Below are 12,376 nucleotides of genomic sequence, written 5' to 3' on the forward strand. Positions count from 1 at the left end.
ACATAAGCAAGACTGCTTTACAACCACCACCCCTATTTTAGGTTCTTTTTTTTTTCAAAAGATAGACTATAAACAAAAAATAAAACTAAAAGTAATTAAGATAAAAAAAACTTAAGAAAACTACTTCCTCCACTTCATGTGAAAAATACTAGCAATGTAAAAAAAGCCTTTTTATTTTTATATTTTTCTTAAAGATTTTTTTAAACAATGTGGATCATTTTTAAAGTCTTTTATTGAATTTGTTACAATATTGCTTCTGTCTTATGTTTCGGTTTTTTGGCTCTGAGGCACCTGGGATCTTAGCTCCTAGATCAGGGAGTGAACCTGCACCTCCTGCACTGGAAGGCGAAGTCTTAACCAGTGGTCCTCCAAGGGAGTCCCATAAAAGACTTTTTTTTTTTTTTTTTTTTTAATTTATTTATTTATTTTTTGGCACACGGGCTTAGTTGCTCCGCGGCATGTGGGATCTTCCTGGAGCAGGGATCGAACTCATGTCCTCCGCATTGGCAGGCAGACTCCCAACCACTGCGCCACCTAGGAAGCCCCATAAAAGACTTTTTATAAGAGGAAAGTAAAAATATTTTCCTAAAGCTAGTGGATTATAATTCTTTTACACTGAAAGTAGAGAGAAATAGAAGACAACATTAACATCAAATATTAAACCTCCTAGAGCAAGCTCACTGCTGCCTGATTCAAAAATAAGAAAGGAAAGCACAGAGAACATACAAAGGATGTACAAATAAATAATCCAGAATGAAATGCGGGCTTCCTACGTGGCGCGGTGGTTAAGAATCCGCCTGCCAATGCAGGGGACACGGGTTTGATCCCTACTCCAGGAAGATCCCACATGCCGTGGAGCAACCAAGCCCGTGTGCCAAAAAATAAAAATAAAAAAAGAACACAGTGTCAGAATGAAATACACTCTCTCCAGAAAAAATTACCACACAAAGCTCCAATAACAAAATAAAGCCACATCTGAAACTATGAAAAAATATGCAAAATATGTACTGCCTTCAAGGAAATAGTTTGTTTTCTACTGACTACTTTTAAAAGTTGGCAGTTATAAGCCTAAATGGAAAACAAATGTGCAAAATGCAATTTTCAAAGGAAACTAAAGATATGTAACAAGCACCATTAAAGCTGAATATTTAAAACATGACAAGTCCATGTGCAATATAATTTTATTCTCCTCAATTTTGGTAATTCAAACCAACTTATTTATAGAGTAAGGACAAACACTTTGACTAATAAATATATGAAAATGTAAAAAATTCAACTCAAAGAATAATTAATAAGCAATACATGTTAGGTCCCACAGCTCCAGTCAATAATGACTGTGTTAAAAAGTAGAATGTTCTCGCAAGATATCACATTAGCATAAAATAGCATTTCTCACAGATAAGGCAATATTCTGAAGGTGAACATTATACTGATTCAATATAGGCTAAATCTAAATCTGCTATTTTACAGAAAAAGAAAACTTCCTAGAAATGTCTGCATTCAAATTCACAAATGACATTAAAAAAAAGTGTGCTTAAAAATTTGCAGAAATTAATGTCATTTTCCTTTGCCACAATTTCTCAATTTGCCTTAATAAATTCATCTTATCAATCATACCTTTCAACTTTGAAAATATCGAACATGTAGCAATATTCATAAGAACAGCCATGTTTTAAAATGTCTTATTAAATTTTAATGACAATGATAAGCTGCTCTTTGATAAGTCTTACTTTCTGTTATGAAATAGAACAGCATTCTTTGACCAATACAATTCTTAAGCTCAATATATTTTTGGTTTCCTCACTTTCTGTTTTCATTTAGTAAAGCTAGAAGAGTGAAAACTTCCATACTTTAATAAAATGAATATAATAAATTGTAGCTAGGCAAATTCTGTTACAAAGGGTAGCTATGCAGTAGTCTCCAGCCCCCACACGGGAGATATCTGTTTCATATTATTTTAGTAATCCATCTTTGTTTAAAAAAGCAAATACTTTAGCTTCAGTGCTCATGTTGAAAAAGGTCTGGGTTTTTTGTTTTAATGCATTCTTTCGAAAATAATACAATTGATATACAGTGCTAATTCCCATTAATATAACTACACATTCTCATAAAGAAGCTCCATTACGTTGATACACTTTCAGTTTGCATTAATTTGAGGTAAAACACATGATTTTCCTGATTGCACGAGGTAATAATTTTCACCCTCACTTGTTCAATCTGCACTTGCTACACAGGTACAATACACAGTGTACTATAGATATATACTTGTAAAATTTTTATACATATCAGTTTATATGTTGAAATTTACCATAAGAGTGCAGTCACTTGGATTTTTTAGAATTACTCTGCCGTTAATCAGAATATGCTTCTCTTATACAAAATGGAAGTTTCAACATAATATTATAATTAAATGTTAATAATGAAAATATTTAATTTCAAGTGGAAGCACAATAGGGCTTCCCTGGTGGCACAGTGGTTAAGACTCTGCCTGCCAATGCAGGGGTCACGGCTTTGAGCCCTGGTCTGGGAAGATCCCACAGGCTGTGGAGCAACTAACCCCGTGTGCCACAACTACTGAGCCTATGCTCTACAGCCCGAGAGCCACAACTACTGGACCCATGTGCCACAACTACCGAAGCTCATGCACCTAGAGCCCTGCTCTTCAGTGAGAGAAGCCACCGCAATGATAAGCCCACACACTGCTACAAAGAGTAGCCCCTGCTCACCACAACTAGAGAAAGGCCTCACACAGCAACGAGGACCAATGCAGCCAAAAATAAAATAAATAAAAAAATAAAAATTAAAAATAAATAAATATAATGGGATTAAACAAAAAGTAGAAGCACAATAAATCAAAAAACTATACCTTGCCTGTAACTTAAAAAAAAATGTTGAACTAAAGAAGAATCTATTGTGGGGGAGAAGTGGCTACTGTAAAATTTTATTCTTGAGCAATTAATCCAAAAGTAGGTTGCTACATCCTGCAAAAGAGAAAAAGGCTTTTCTCTAATAATTATCTTTTAAAACATAATTGAAATCTCCCTAAAAATGGTTCGAGAACAAAAGCAAGTCGAAAATGATGAAATAAAAGCCACTAGGCAAATCATAAAGATTAACAAGAAAGATTCTAGAGAGAGAAATCTAGGTTCAAATGCCTGGTCACACCACTTACAGAAACTTGTGACCTCTGGCAAGTTTCTTAACCCTTTTTAGCCTCAATTTCTTCACCTGCAAAACTGATCATTGTGCTAAATAAGAGATAATAAAAGAGGTATTATCAGCACTGAGCCTGACACTTAGGGCCCAGTAAGGTAACTATAATGATTATTGTCAAGACAAACTGGGGGCTGGGGGTTGTTTATTAGTGACTTTGCAAAAACTGCTATGTTCCTTGCTTTAAAACCCACTCTTTGCTTTCTTGATAGTATAATTACTGGTACTTATCTGCTGTTCACTTTGACTGCAAAGGACTCCAGAGAATTAAGAAGAAAAATAATCGAGGGGGTGGGGGTTTAGAAACCGAATTTTATGGTTGGCAAGAACCTGGACTCAGGCAAAACTGTGTGCTGCAGAATTTGTCGGCAGGCCGTCATACCGTCAATACTACCTTTTAAATATCCTAATGCTCCCCAGCCAAGTTGATGGGGGGTCAAGAGGGTATTTCCCGGTGTATGGTTTTTAAAACAAAATTACTTTAGGCAAAAGAAAAGTGTACCACCCAGGTCAATATTAAAGATGATGAGTTATTAATTACTTATTGAATGACTCATTAAAGCTGTACATTTCAGACAGAAACTAACTTTCCAAGATAAACGACTTACTGAACAAAATTTTCGTCTTACATTTTGAACTGGATGGAGTCCGTTGCCTCACCAAGCGCTCAATATTTAAAATTTTATTTTCACTTAATTTAAAAAACCAAATAAGACAGGAATGATTAACCGTAGATTACTGAAAAGGTCGTGAGCTTTAAAAGCTGTCACGTAAAATTGCCTGAAGTTACACAGTTTGTAAACTATAGAAGCAGCTGGGATTCGAACTCGTGTCTCTCGGGCTCCGAAGTTCAAGCTTTTCTGGCTACACTCAAGCTCGCGCTTGCACTTGGCTTCCCTAAACCGTGCGGCAAGAGAGAACATTCATTATGAAGCTTTTCTCCCCCTTCGCTGTTGCCAACCCTTCCATTTCACACTACCTCCTATGCTTGGCTACAGACTCCATGCAACAGTCAAAATGCACTAATGCTAGGAGTCGGAGCACGGGCCACAAGAACAGAAACTGGTTTTACTTCCTACGCGGAACGGAGGTCTGGCGCCAGCAGCAAGAGCGACAAACCCAGGCAGGGGTCCAGAGAGGCTGCAGACCGCGCCCAGGTCTCAAGTTTTAGTCAAGGCCCACGTTCCGGCCAGACGAGAGGAGCAGGGAAGGTTATCCTTTCCCGACACCCTCGCCGCCGTGGGAGCACGGAAGAGAAAGTTGGCGTGGCAGTAATAGTGCATACAATAGAGTCAAACCCCCTCTTCAGCCCGTTAAACGCACTTACTGGAACGAAGTAATTCCAAGGCACAAGGCCGGCACCGGCAACGGGAAGGGCTCCTCTGTCCTCCTGCCCAGGCGCTGGCGGTGACGACATCCGAGCCGCGCCGCCGAGAGCAAAGGCCCGGCGCACGGAGCGCGCGCTCCCGACAGGGGCGGGGCGGCCCAGCGGCGCCACCTTTAAGCGTCACGGGCGGGGCTCTGCTTCTGACCCCCAGGGTTTGAACATGTCGCGGCTGAAGGGAGTAGCGGGGCGGGATCCCCGAGCGGGTTTCCGAGCCGAGAGGGGAGACTGCGGTGCCTCAGTACCCCAGGGGCTATTAAAGGCGGCGCGGAAGAGCGGCCAGTTAAACCTGTCGGGTCGCAACCTTAGTGAAGGTAAGATCCAGCGGTACGACCCGGTTGTGCGACCTGGCAGAAAGCCCTTGCCCCAGGTAGCCTCCCTTTACTCTGGCCTGGCTTTGGCCACCTTTGGCCCAGGCTCCTAGCCAGGATCCCGGTGCTCGAATTCAGGTACTCGTCACATTTACACTGATTCAGTCAGCTCGTTCGGTTCCCGTTTTCGCTCCAGGAATGTCTGGTGCATGGAATGTGCTTGGAATATGGCCAAAATTTAAACGGGGCCCTTACTGGGATTCCCACATTCTATGGGATAAAAAACATGTTTGACTAAATTAGCTATCAGATGATGGGCACATGTTTTGTTTCTTTGGCCCTGAGTTCCTCCTCTTAATCTCTTAGGGGCACTTACCAGCGCTGTAATTCTGTATTTTTGTCTGCTCCTTTGTGAACTTAGAGTGAATGCCCCTGTTCTCTGTCAAGACCCTTTTCTGTGTGCAACTGGACAGAATCCTAAATACAAGGAATAATGAGTATATTTCCTAAATTGAAGATCAAGGTGGATGCCATACAGAGTGAATTTGAGGCCATCCTGAAAATCTAGTAAAAATCAAAAGCATAAATCTGGATACCGTGAATGAATAATAGCCAGATGCTCTTCTTTTCTGTTGTGTAAGGGAGGGAGTGGGAAGTGGGGAGAGAGAGATTATGGCATTCCTCCTGTAATGTTTTCCTCTACTTGTATTTAGGTTTTAGGCTATCTAGGATTAAAAGCTTCAATTTCCTTGTAATGGTAGCAACCATTTTTTTTCATTATTATTGTGCCATGTATAGAGCTGACCATGCAAACAAATACTTGCTGAATGAATGAAAGGATATATGACAAAAATCTCTGCTCTGCCTAGAAAAGCAGAGATTAATCAACGGGAACATAAGTATTCTAAAACTGTATATCTGCATATACACTTGCTTTTTCCAAAGCATGGAACTTTCTACGTGATACCTGACTAACGTTCACTCTGCTTCCTGTAGGACTCAGCTCAAATAGGCCCTTCTTAACTACCCTATCTAAATACCATTGCTTACATGTATTCTCTAACCTGGGTTTTAAAAGCATTTATTACTCTCAGCATTTATATTATGTATTTATTTGTGTATTGTCTTCTCTCTTCTCTGATAGAATGTTAGTTGCATGTGGTCAAGGAGCTTTGTTTTGTTCATTGTTATGTCCCTAACACTCAAAATGGTGCTTGGTACATAGTAGATTCTTATTAAACATTTATGGAAGAAATAAGTAAATGAATGAGTACTCCCAAATACTAAGTGTCTATTGGAATGTACTTATTGATTGGACCCGAATGGTTTAGTCTATTAAAGTTTCAGGGAGCAAATGAATTTTGACTCCTAGCTCCATGATGATGTGGATCAGGGCTGTTTAGGTCATTATTGTATAAACAGAGCCTAATAACATAATATCTGGCACATACTAGGTACTCAGTAAATGATGTTGACGGTACTGTTTTTCATAGGAGACAAAAGATGTAAATGTGAGAGACACATGGTATTTATAGCTTATGTAGAAAAGAGGAATTCTTGTTATCATAATGTAAAAGGTGTTTCTCTATCTATTTGTAACCTTCAGCTTCATCTCTTGTCACTCAGCCTTTGGTATCCGTACTGCTGTAATTCTGAACGATTTGTAGTCCATTATGGGGCCATGCTTCTTATCTTCGTATCTTTGCTCATGTAACTTTGACATGCTTATCTCTCTTTCACTTTCTCATTTATAATGTGATAGTAGGAATAAGACCTACTAAGGTTTAAATGAGATAATACACATAAAGGGCCTAGTGCATAAAACGTACACAGTAAAAATTGGCTATTGCTGTTATTATTGCAGTAGCTTCCTGAGTGGTTTCTTGGATTCTTGTTTTAAATCTCACCCTCTAAATCAGTGTCATTACCAAGCATTATCTTTCCAAAACAAAGATCAAACTATTTCATTCACAGTTAATGACTCACAATAGCCCAAAGATTCAGTATAAAGTTCTTGGTACAACATACAAAAAAAGTCTTTTGAAATCTTGCACCTAAGTATCTACAGTAAAGCCTCCTGTCTCTTTTCGTAATCCTATACTTTAACAACAAGGACAATAACAAATTGTATTTTCCCCAGAATAACCATACTTTAAAGCTTTTTAGAACAGTTTTAGGATTCCAGAAAGTTGGACAGATAGTACAGAGAGTTCTCACATACCCTCTCTCCACAACTTCTAGTTTCCCCTATTATTAACATTTTGCTTTATGTGGTAATTTGTCACAATGGATCAGCCAATATTGATATATCATTAGCTAAAGTCCATTATTTACATTACTATTCACTCTTAGTCTTATACAGTTCTGTGAGTTTTGACAAATGCATAATGTCATGTATCCATCATTACAATATCATATAGACTATTTTCACTGCCCTAAAAATCACCTGAGCCCTACCTATTTATTCCTTACCCTGCTTCTTCTGAAGTCCTGGCAGCCACTCATCTTTTTACTCTTTCTATAGTTTTGCCTTTTCCAACATGTCATATAATTGGAATTATACAGTATGTAGCTTTTCAGACTGCCTTTTTTTACTAAGTAATATGCATTTAAGGTTCCTCCATGTCTTTCATTGGCTTGGTAGTTAATTTCATTTATCACTGAATGATAGTGTGTGGTATGGATGTACCATTTGGTTTATCCATTCACCTTTCTGAGGACATTTTGGTTGCTTCCAATTTTTGGCAATTATGAATGAAGCTGCTGTTTGTGTTCAGGTTTTTGTGTGGACATGAGTTTTCAGTTCATTTGGTTAAAAACCTAGGAGTGCCTCTGTTTTGCATTTTGGAACTTTCTGGAATTTTTTTCCCCTGAATGTTTTTGACCTGCTGTTGGTTGAATACACAGTTGCAGAACCCAAGGATATGGAGGGCTGACTGTATACTCCAGGTCTTTCTTTCCTCCTTCATATTTATATAGTCATATAAATGTGTTTGTAAAGTGCAGTAATGTACATTGTTTCTAAACTGGAAAAGTAGAACTTAGCCTTTAATTTTGGTGTATATAACAAAAAGCAGTTAAAATTTCGTTGATTCTTTTTTTTAAGAGCAAATGTGGATTTTTATTTTGAAAGAAATGATACTACATTTTTAAAGAATTTAAAGCTAACAAAAAATTTAAAGCTAACAAATACCAAAAACATTACGATTTTCAGAAAGAAAAGAGTATATATTTTTTACTAACTACCTAACAGCTATATATACTGCATGATTTCTATAATGCTTTCTTTCTTTTTGGTATCAAATTCTTTAGTCACTTCTTAATATGACAGTGGTTTTGCAATATCATTTTCTGTTGTAAGATTGGAAAGGTAATTCAGTCCTTCCTGTAGCATGGTTGCTATTGTCTTTTTTTTTTATCGCAGCATTTAATCTGTTTACATTTAATATAATTATTGATACATTTGTGTTTAAATCTATGTTTTATTTTCATTCTTTCCATTTTGTTACTTTTTTTCTTGTTTTATTTTGGTTTTTGCTTTTTTTTTTAACTTTTATTGGATTGTAGTTGATTTACAATGTTAGTTTCAGGTGTACAGCAAAGTGAATATGTTATACATATACATATATCCACTCTTTTTTAGCATCTTTTCCCATACAGGCCATTACAGAGTGTTGAGTAGAGTTTCCTGTGCTATAAGTAGGTCCTTATTATTTAGTTATCTATTTTATTTATAGTAGTGTATGTATGTCAATCCCAATCTTACAATTTATCCCTCACCCCCAAAATTCTGTTGATTCTTTTTCTTAAATGGTGGCCTCCTGGAATGGATTCTTCTTAATGCTGTCACTTCTAAGAGCTGTGATACATTTTATTAACTATATGGGATTGTTAACTGGTACCGGTACAGCACAGATAAATATTTACCCGTAACTGAAATCTGTGTACTCTTGAGGGTTTTTAGATACACTTTCTTTTCTACTTCCTTTGTGAAGAAACTAGGTCCTAGTTCTTTTGTAAAAATACTTTTTATTTATTTTCCTCTTTATAAAACCAATATGTCTGCTATAGAAAAAGTAGAATCTATAGAAAGCATAAAAAATAAAAATAACTATCTAGGGCTATCACTGTTGATATTTTGGAGGTTTTCCTTTTATAGTTTGTGTGTGTGTGTGTGTGTGTGTGTGTGTGTGTGTGTATGTGAATATGTATATTTAATTTGCTTTCTGTTTTTTATTTTTAACTAATTTGGAATTGTACTGAGTTCTGCTTTTTTTGACTTCTATTTGTACATTTTTCAGGGACATTTGAAAAACAGTCATTAAAAATAATCACAGATGAGAGCCTATCTTATGAATATTGTGATTTACTTGAACATCCAAATATTATTGGCACTTTTAGAGTTATCATTCTGTGTCCGTTCTATAACTTAGTTAGAAAGGTATATCCAGACAAAATAACTAATAATAACCAGCTTCAAAGAAAAATATTAGAAATATTCTGGAAGGTTTTTTTTTCCCATAAATTTTATTTATTTATTTATTTATTTATTGGCTGCATTGGGTCTTTGTTGCTGCACACGGGCTTTCTGTAGTTTCGGCGAGTGGGGCTACTCTTCTTTGTGGTGCACAGACTTCTCATTTCTGTGACTTCTCTTATTGCAGAGCACGAGCTCTAGGTGCGTGGGCTTCAGTAGTTGCGGCACATGGGCTCAATAGTTGTGGTGCATGGGCTTAGTTGCTCCGCGGCATGTGGGATCTTCCTGGAGCAGGAATCAAACCCGTGTCCCCTGCATTGGCAGGCAGATTCTTAACCACTGTGCCACCTAGGAAGTCCCATATTCTGGAAATTTTAAGTGACAACTCTTTTTTATGAGCAGCAGTGTGGGGATGTATTATCATTTATTCACTATAGATATTGTGGCTCTTTTTCATTGGACCAGATAAAATGAAAGTAAAATTGAAAAGGAGGTGTTGGTTGTTGCCTTGGGCTTGCATGACCACAGCATAACATAGTGTAGGAATGTTTTTGGGTGACTCATCAAAAACTGAATGAAACTGAGAGGTGCCAGCGTTTGGAACAAAAGAATGCTGTAAATTCTAAAGGAAACCATACTGTTGAACTGACAGGAAAATTGGTAAGTGGATAATTTATTAAATAAGCCAATTAAATTAGTTTGGAAGCCATATCATTTGAAAGAGAAATATGGGTGTAAGGCTATCCTTCCTTATCTTGAAGAGAGCAGTTTGGTTAATTTCCATTTGTGGAATTAGGTAAATAGGTCTGGGGCTTCTAGGCCTCAAGATGTCGTGTTGTCTGTTTTAGGTTAATGAAAATTTGCCATGTTCAGTTTGTACAGTTTGTTGTGACAGGATGAAAAGTGTAACACAAACCATATGTTTACCAATAAATAACCATCCTTAAATCTGTATTAACCATGTTCTGCTTTACTATTTAGCTTGACTCTGTATTTTGACTGTTGATTGTTTTAATGGAATTTACTGTTATAGTCTAAAAAGCTAATAAAAAGTAACCGACGTGTCCAGGTTTTAATAACAAATAATTTCAGAAAGAAATGATGCTTCCAGGTGAGTAGATCACGAAAACTAGCTAATTCTTAAAAATGAAAGTATGAGGAAACTACCTTAATCCATGTGGAATGGCAAAATCCGAGGTGATCATTTAATTTTCATTATACAGAAATCCAGTGAAGTCTGCATGTTTAGAGTATAAAACAAGGAACTAGATAGTTAATTGAAAATTCCACTCCTGTTTCTTGATCTGTTGAAATATTTCTAAATGTTAGTGTTTTAATCTCTTGATATGTGTATCCCAAGTTATCGTCAATGCCAAAGTTTATTTAATAAATTAGTGGAAATTTAAACTTCCCCTATATTAATATCATGTTCACTCACTTGCATTTTAATATGTTTTAATACAGGCTAGGACGAGTGAAATTATAGTTTCAGTGAGGCTTACCTTCACTATAAAACTGAATGTACCCTCAAGTTAATGTAATAAGTTCAAGCATGTTTTTCTCTTAAAGCGACTAGTAAACATGTTTCCTTTTTTATATGTTTAACATTGTTTCATTTTTTCTTACAGTATCTTGGACTTCAAGAAAGAACAGTTCTCTTCATGCATTCTGAAATAACAATGGTTCAGGTGTTCTAAACCACAAAGATATATTCCTTTGAATCAACCTAAAGCTACAACTGAGTTAATGCCTTCCATATAACTTTTTAATTTTACTCTGGGGTGTGTGTGTGTGTGTGTGTGTGTGTGTGTGTGTGTGTGTGTGTTTGTGTTTGTTATTATCTTTAAAGATAGCCTAAACGTGACGCTATAATAATGTGGTTTATCAATTTGGAATTCTTTCTTTAATGTAATGAGGCCATTGGTGGCCATGAATAAACTACTATGGAGAAAATTGGAATGTTATCAATGAGCTTTCCCTGATTCTTTACAGAGTAACTTGGTTTATTGGTTTATTCTTTTAAAGTATTCATAATTGGGTAGAAAACTTAGTGAATGACATTTGTAGGATAAGCTATTATCAAAATATTACCCTGCACCTAGCAAAAGTCTTTTTATACTCCTATTATTGGATTCTCACATTTAAGTGACAGTAGGGCCCTCTCATTTAATCAACAAGGAAATTGGGGACCAGAGATACTAGGTTACTGACCAGTTTGATTAATTAAACAATTTAAACCAGAGCCTTAGGTCCCTGACTCTTTGGTCAGTGGTATGTCCATGATGTTATACTGTGTGTCATAGTTTAATATATTTACAATCTTTTAGAAGATGGGAATCAACCTAGACTAGGATATAGACTTTAATGGAAATGACTATGATTTTCTGTCTTAAGTAAACAGTTATTATCATATACTGTGCGTGATCATTGTATTTATGAAACTGTCCAAAGAAGTAAAAAAGTTTTAAATCTCATGATTTATTGCTCCTTTGGTTTACTGGCTACACATTCTTTTATTCTTCTATGTAAACACCATTTTAGATGTGTTTTTAATTTCTTCTCTGTTTTTTTACCTACCCCCTTGTAAGTATCTTCCTCAAATTAGACAGTTCTCTGCCGTCAACCTATTTGTGAGTTCCCATTTCTGTAATTAGCTGTTGTCAAAGGAAGAAAGAATGAATTGCCAAAAGAAAAGCATGTAAAGAAATCTTTTTTCGGTGTTTGTTGAGGGTCATACTGTCCATGGTGGAAGTCTCTAGTCACGTATGGCTATTTAAATGTTAAATAACCAAAATTAAATAAAATTAAAAATCAAGTTCTTCAGTCACTGTTTAGCCACATTGTAAATGCTCATTGGCCATATGCAGCTAGTGGCAACCATATAGAATATGGCAGATATAGGATATTTCCATCATTGCAGAAAGTTCTGTTGGGTAGTGCTGCTTAAGGATATTATGTACCCTGTGAGAAATATATATATATGTTTCTCAT

At 36.5% G+C, this 12,376-nt stretch overlaps 2 protein-coding genes across 8 annotated transcripts in view; one reads left to right on the forward strand and one right to left on the reverse strand.

Moving 5' to 3' along the window:
• Positions 1-4,634, reverse strand: part of SRSF11 (serine and arginine rich splicing factor 11) — a 47,975-nt gene extending 43,341 nt beyond the window's left edge. For 2 of the 3 annotated variants that reach the window (XM_057716471.1, XM_057716449.1), the window contains exon 1: positions 4,541-4,634. The gene's annotated coding sequence lies outside the window, so the exon portion shown is untranslated. The remainder of the gene's footprint in view (positions 1-4,540) is intronic. The other variant, XM_057716456.1, reaches the window with a different exon arrangement.
• Positions 4,635-4,754: 120 nt separating this feature from the next.
• The window catches only part of LRRC40 (leucine rich repeat containing 40), a 54,541-nt gene continuing 46,919 nt past the window's right edge, over positions 4,755-12,376 (forward strand). For 2 of the 5 annotated variants that reach the window (XM_057716500.1, XM_057716507.1), the window contains exon 1: positions 4,755-4,911. In XM_057716500.1, the coding sequence (XP_057572483.1) occupies positions 4,761-4,911 (151 nt within the window). In that variant the 5' untranslated portion in view covers positions 4,755-4,760. Of the gene's footprint in view, positions 4,912-5,329; positions 5,476-9,850; positions 10,046-11,013; positions 11,128-12,376 lie in introns of all 5 variants that reach the window. The other 3 variants (XM_057716537.1, XM_057716516.1, XM_057716526.1) reach the window with 3 other exon arrangements.

Source organism: Hippopotamus amphibius, chromosome 1 (genome assembly GCF_030028045.1).
Source record: "Hippopotamus amphibius kiboko isolate mHipAmp2 chromosome 1, mHipAmp2.hap2, whole genome shotgun sequence".
NCBI lineage: Eukaryota > Metazoa > Chordata > Mammalia > Artiodactyla > Hippopotamidae > Hippopotamus > Hippopotamus amphibius.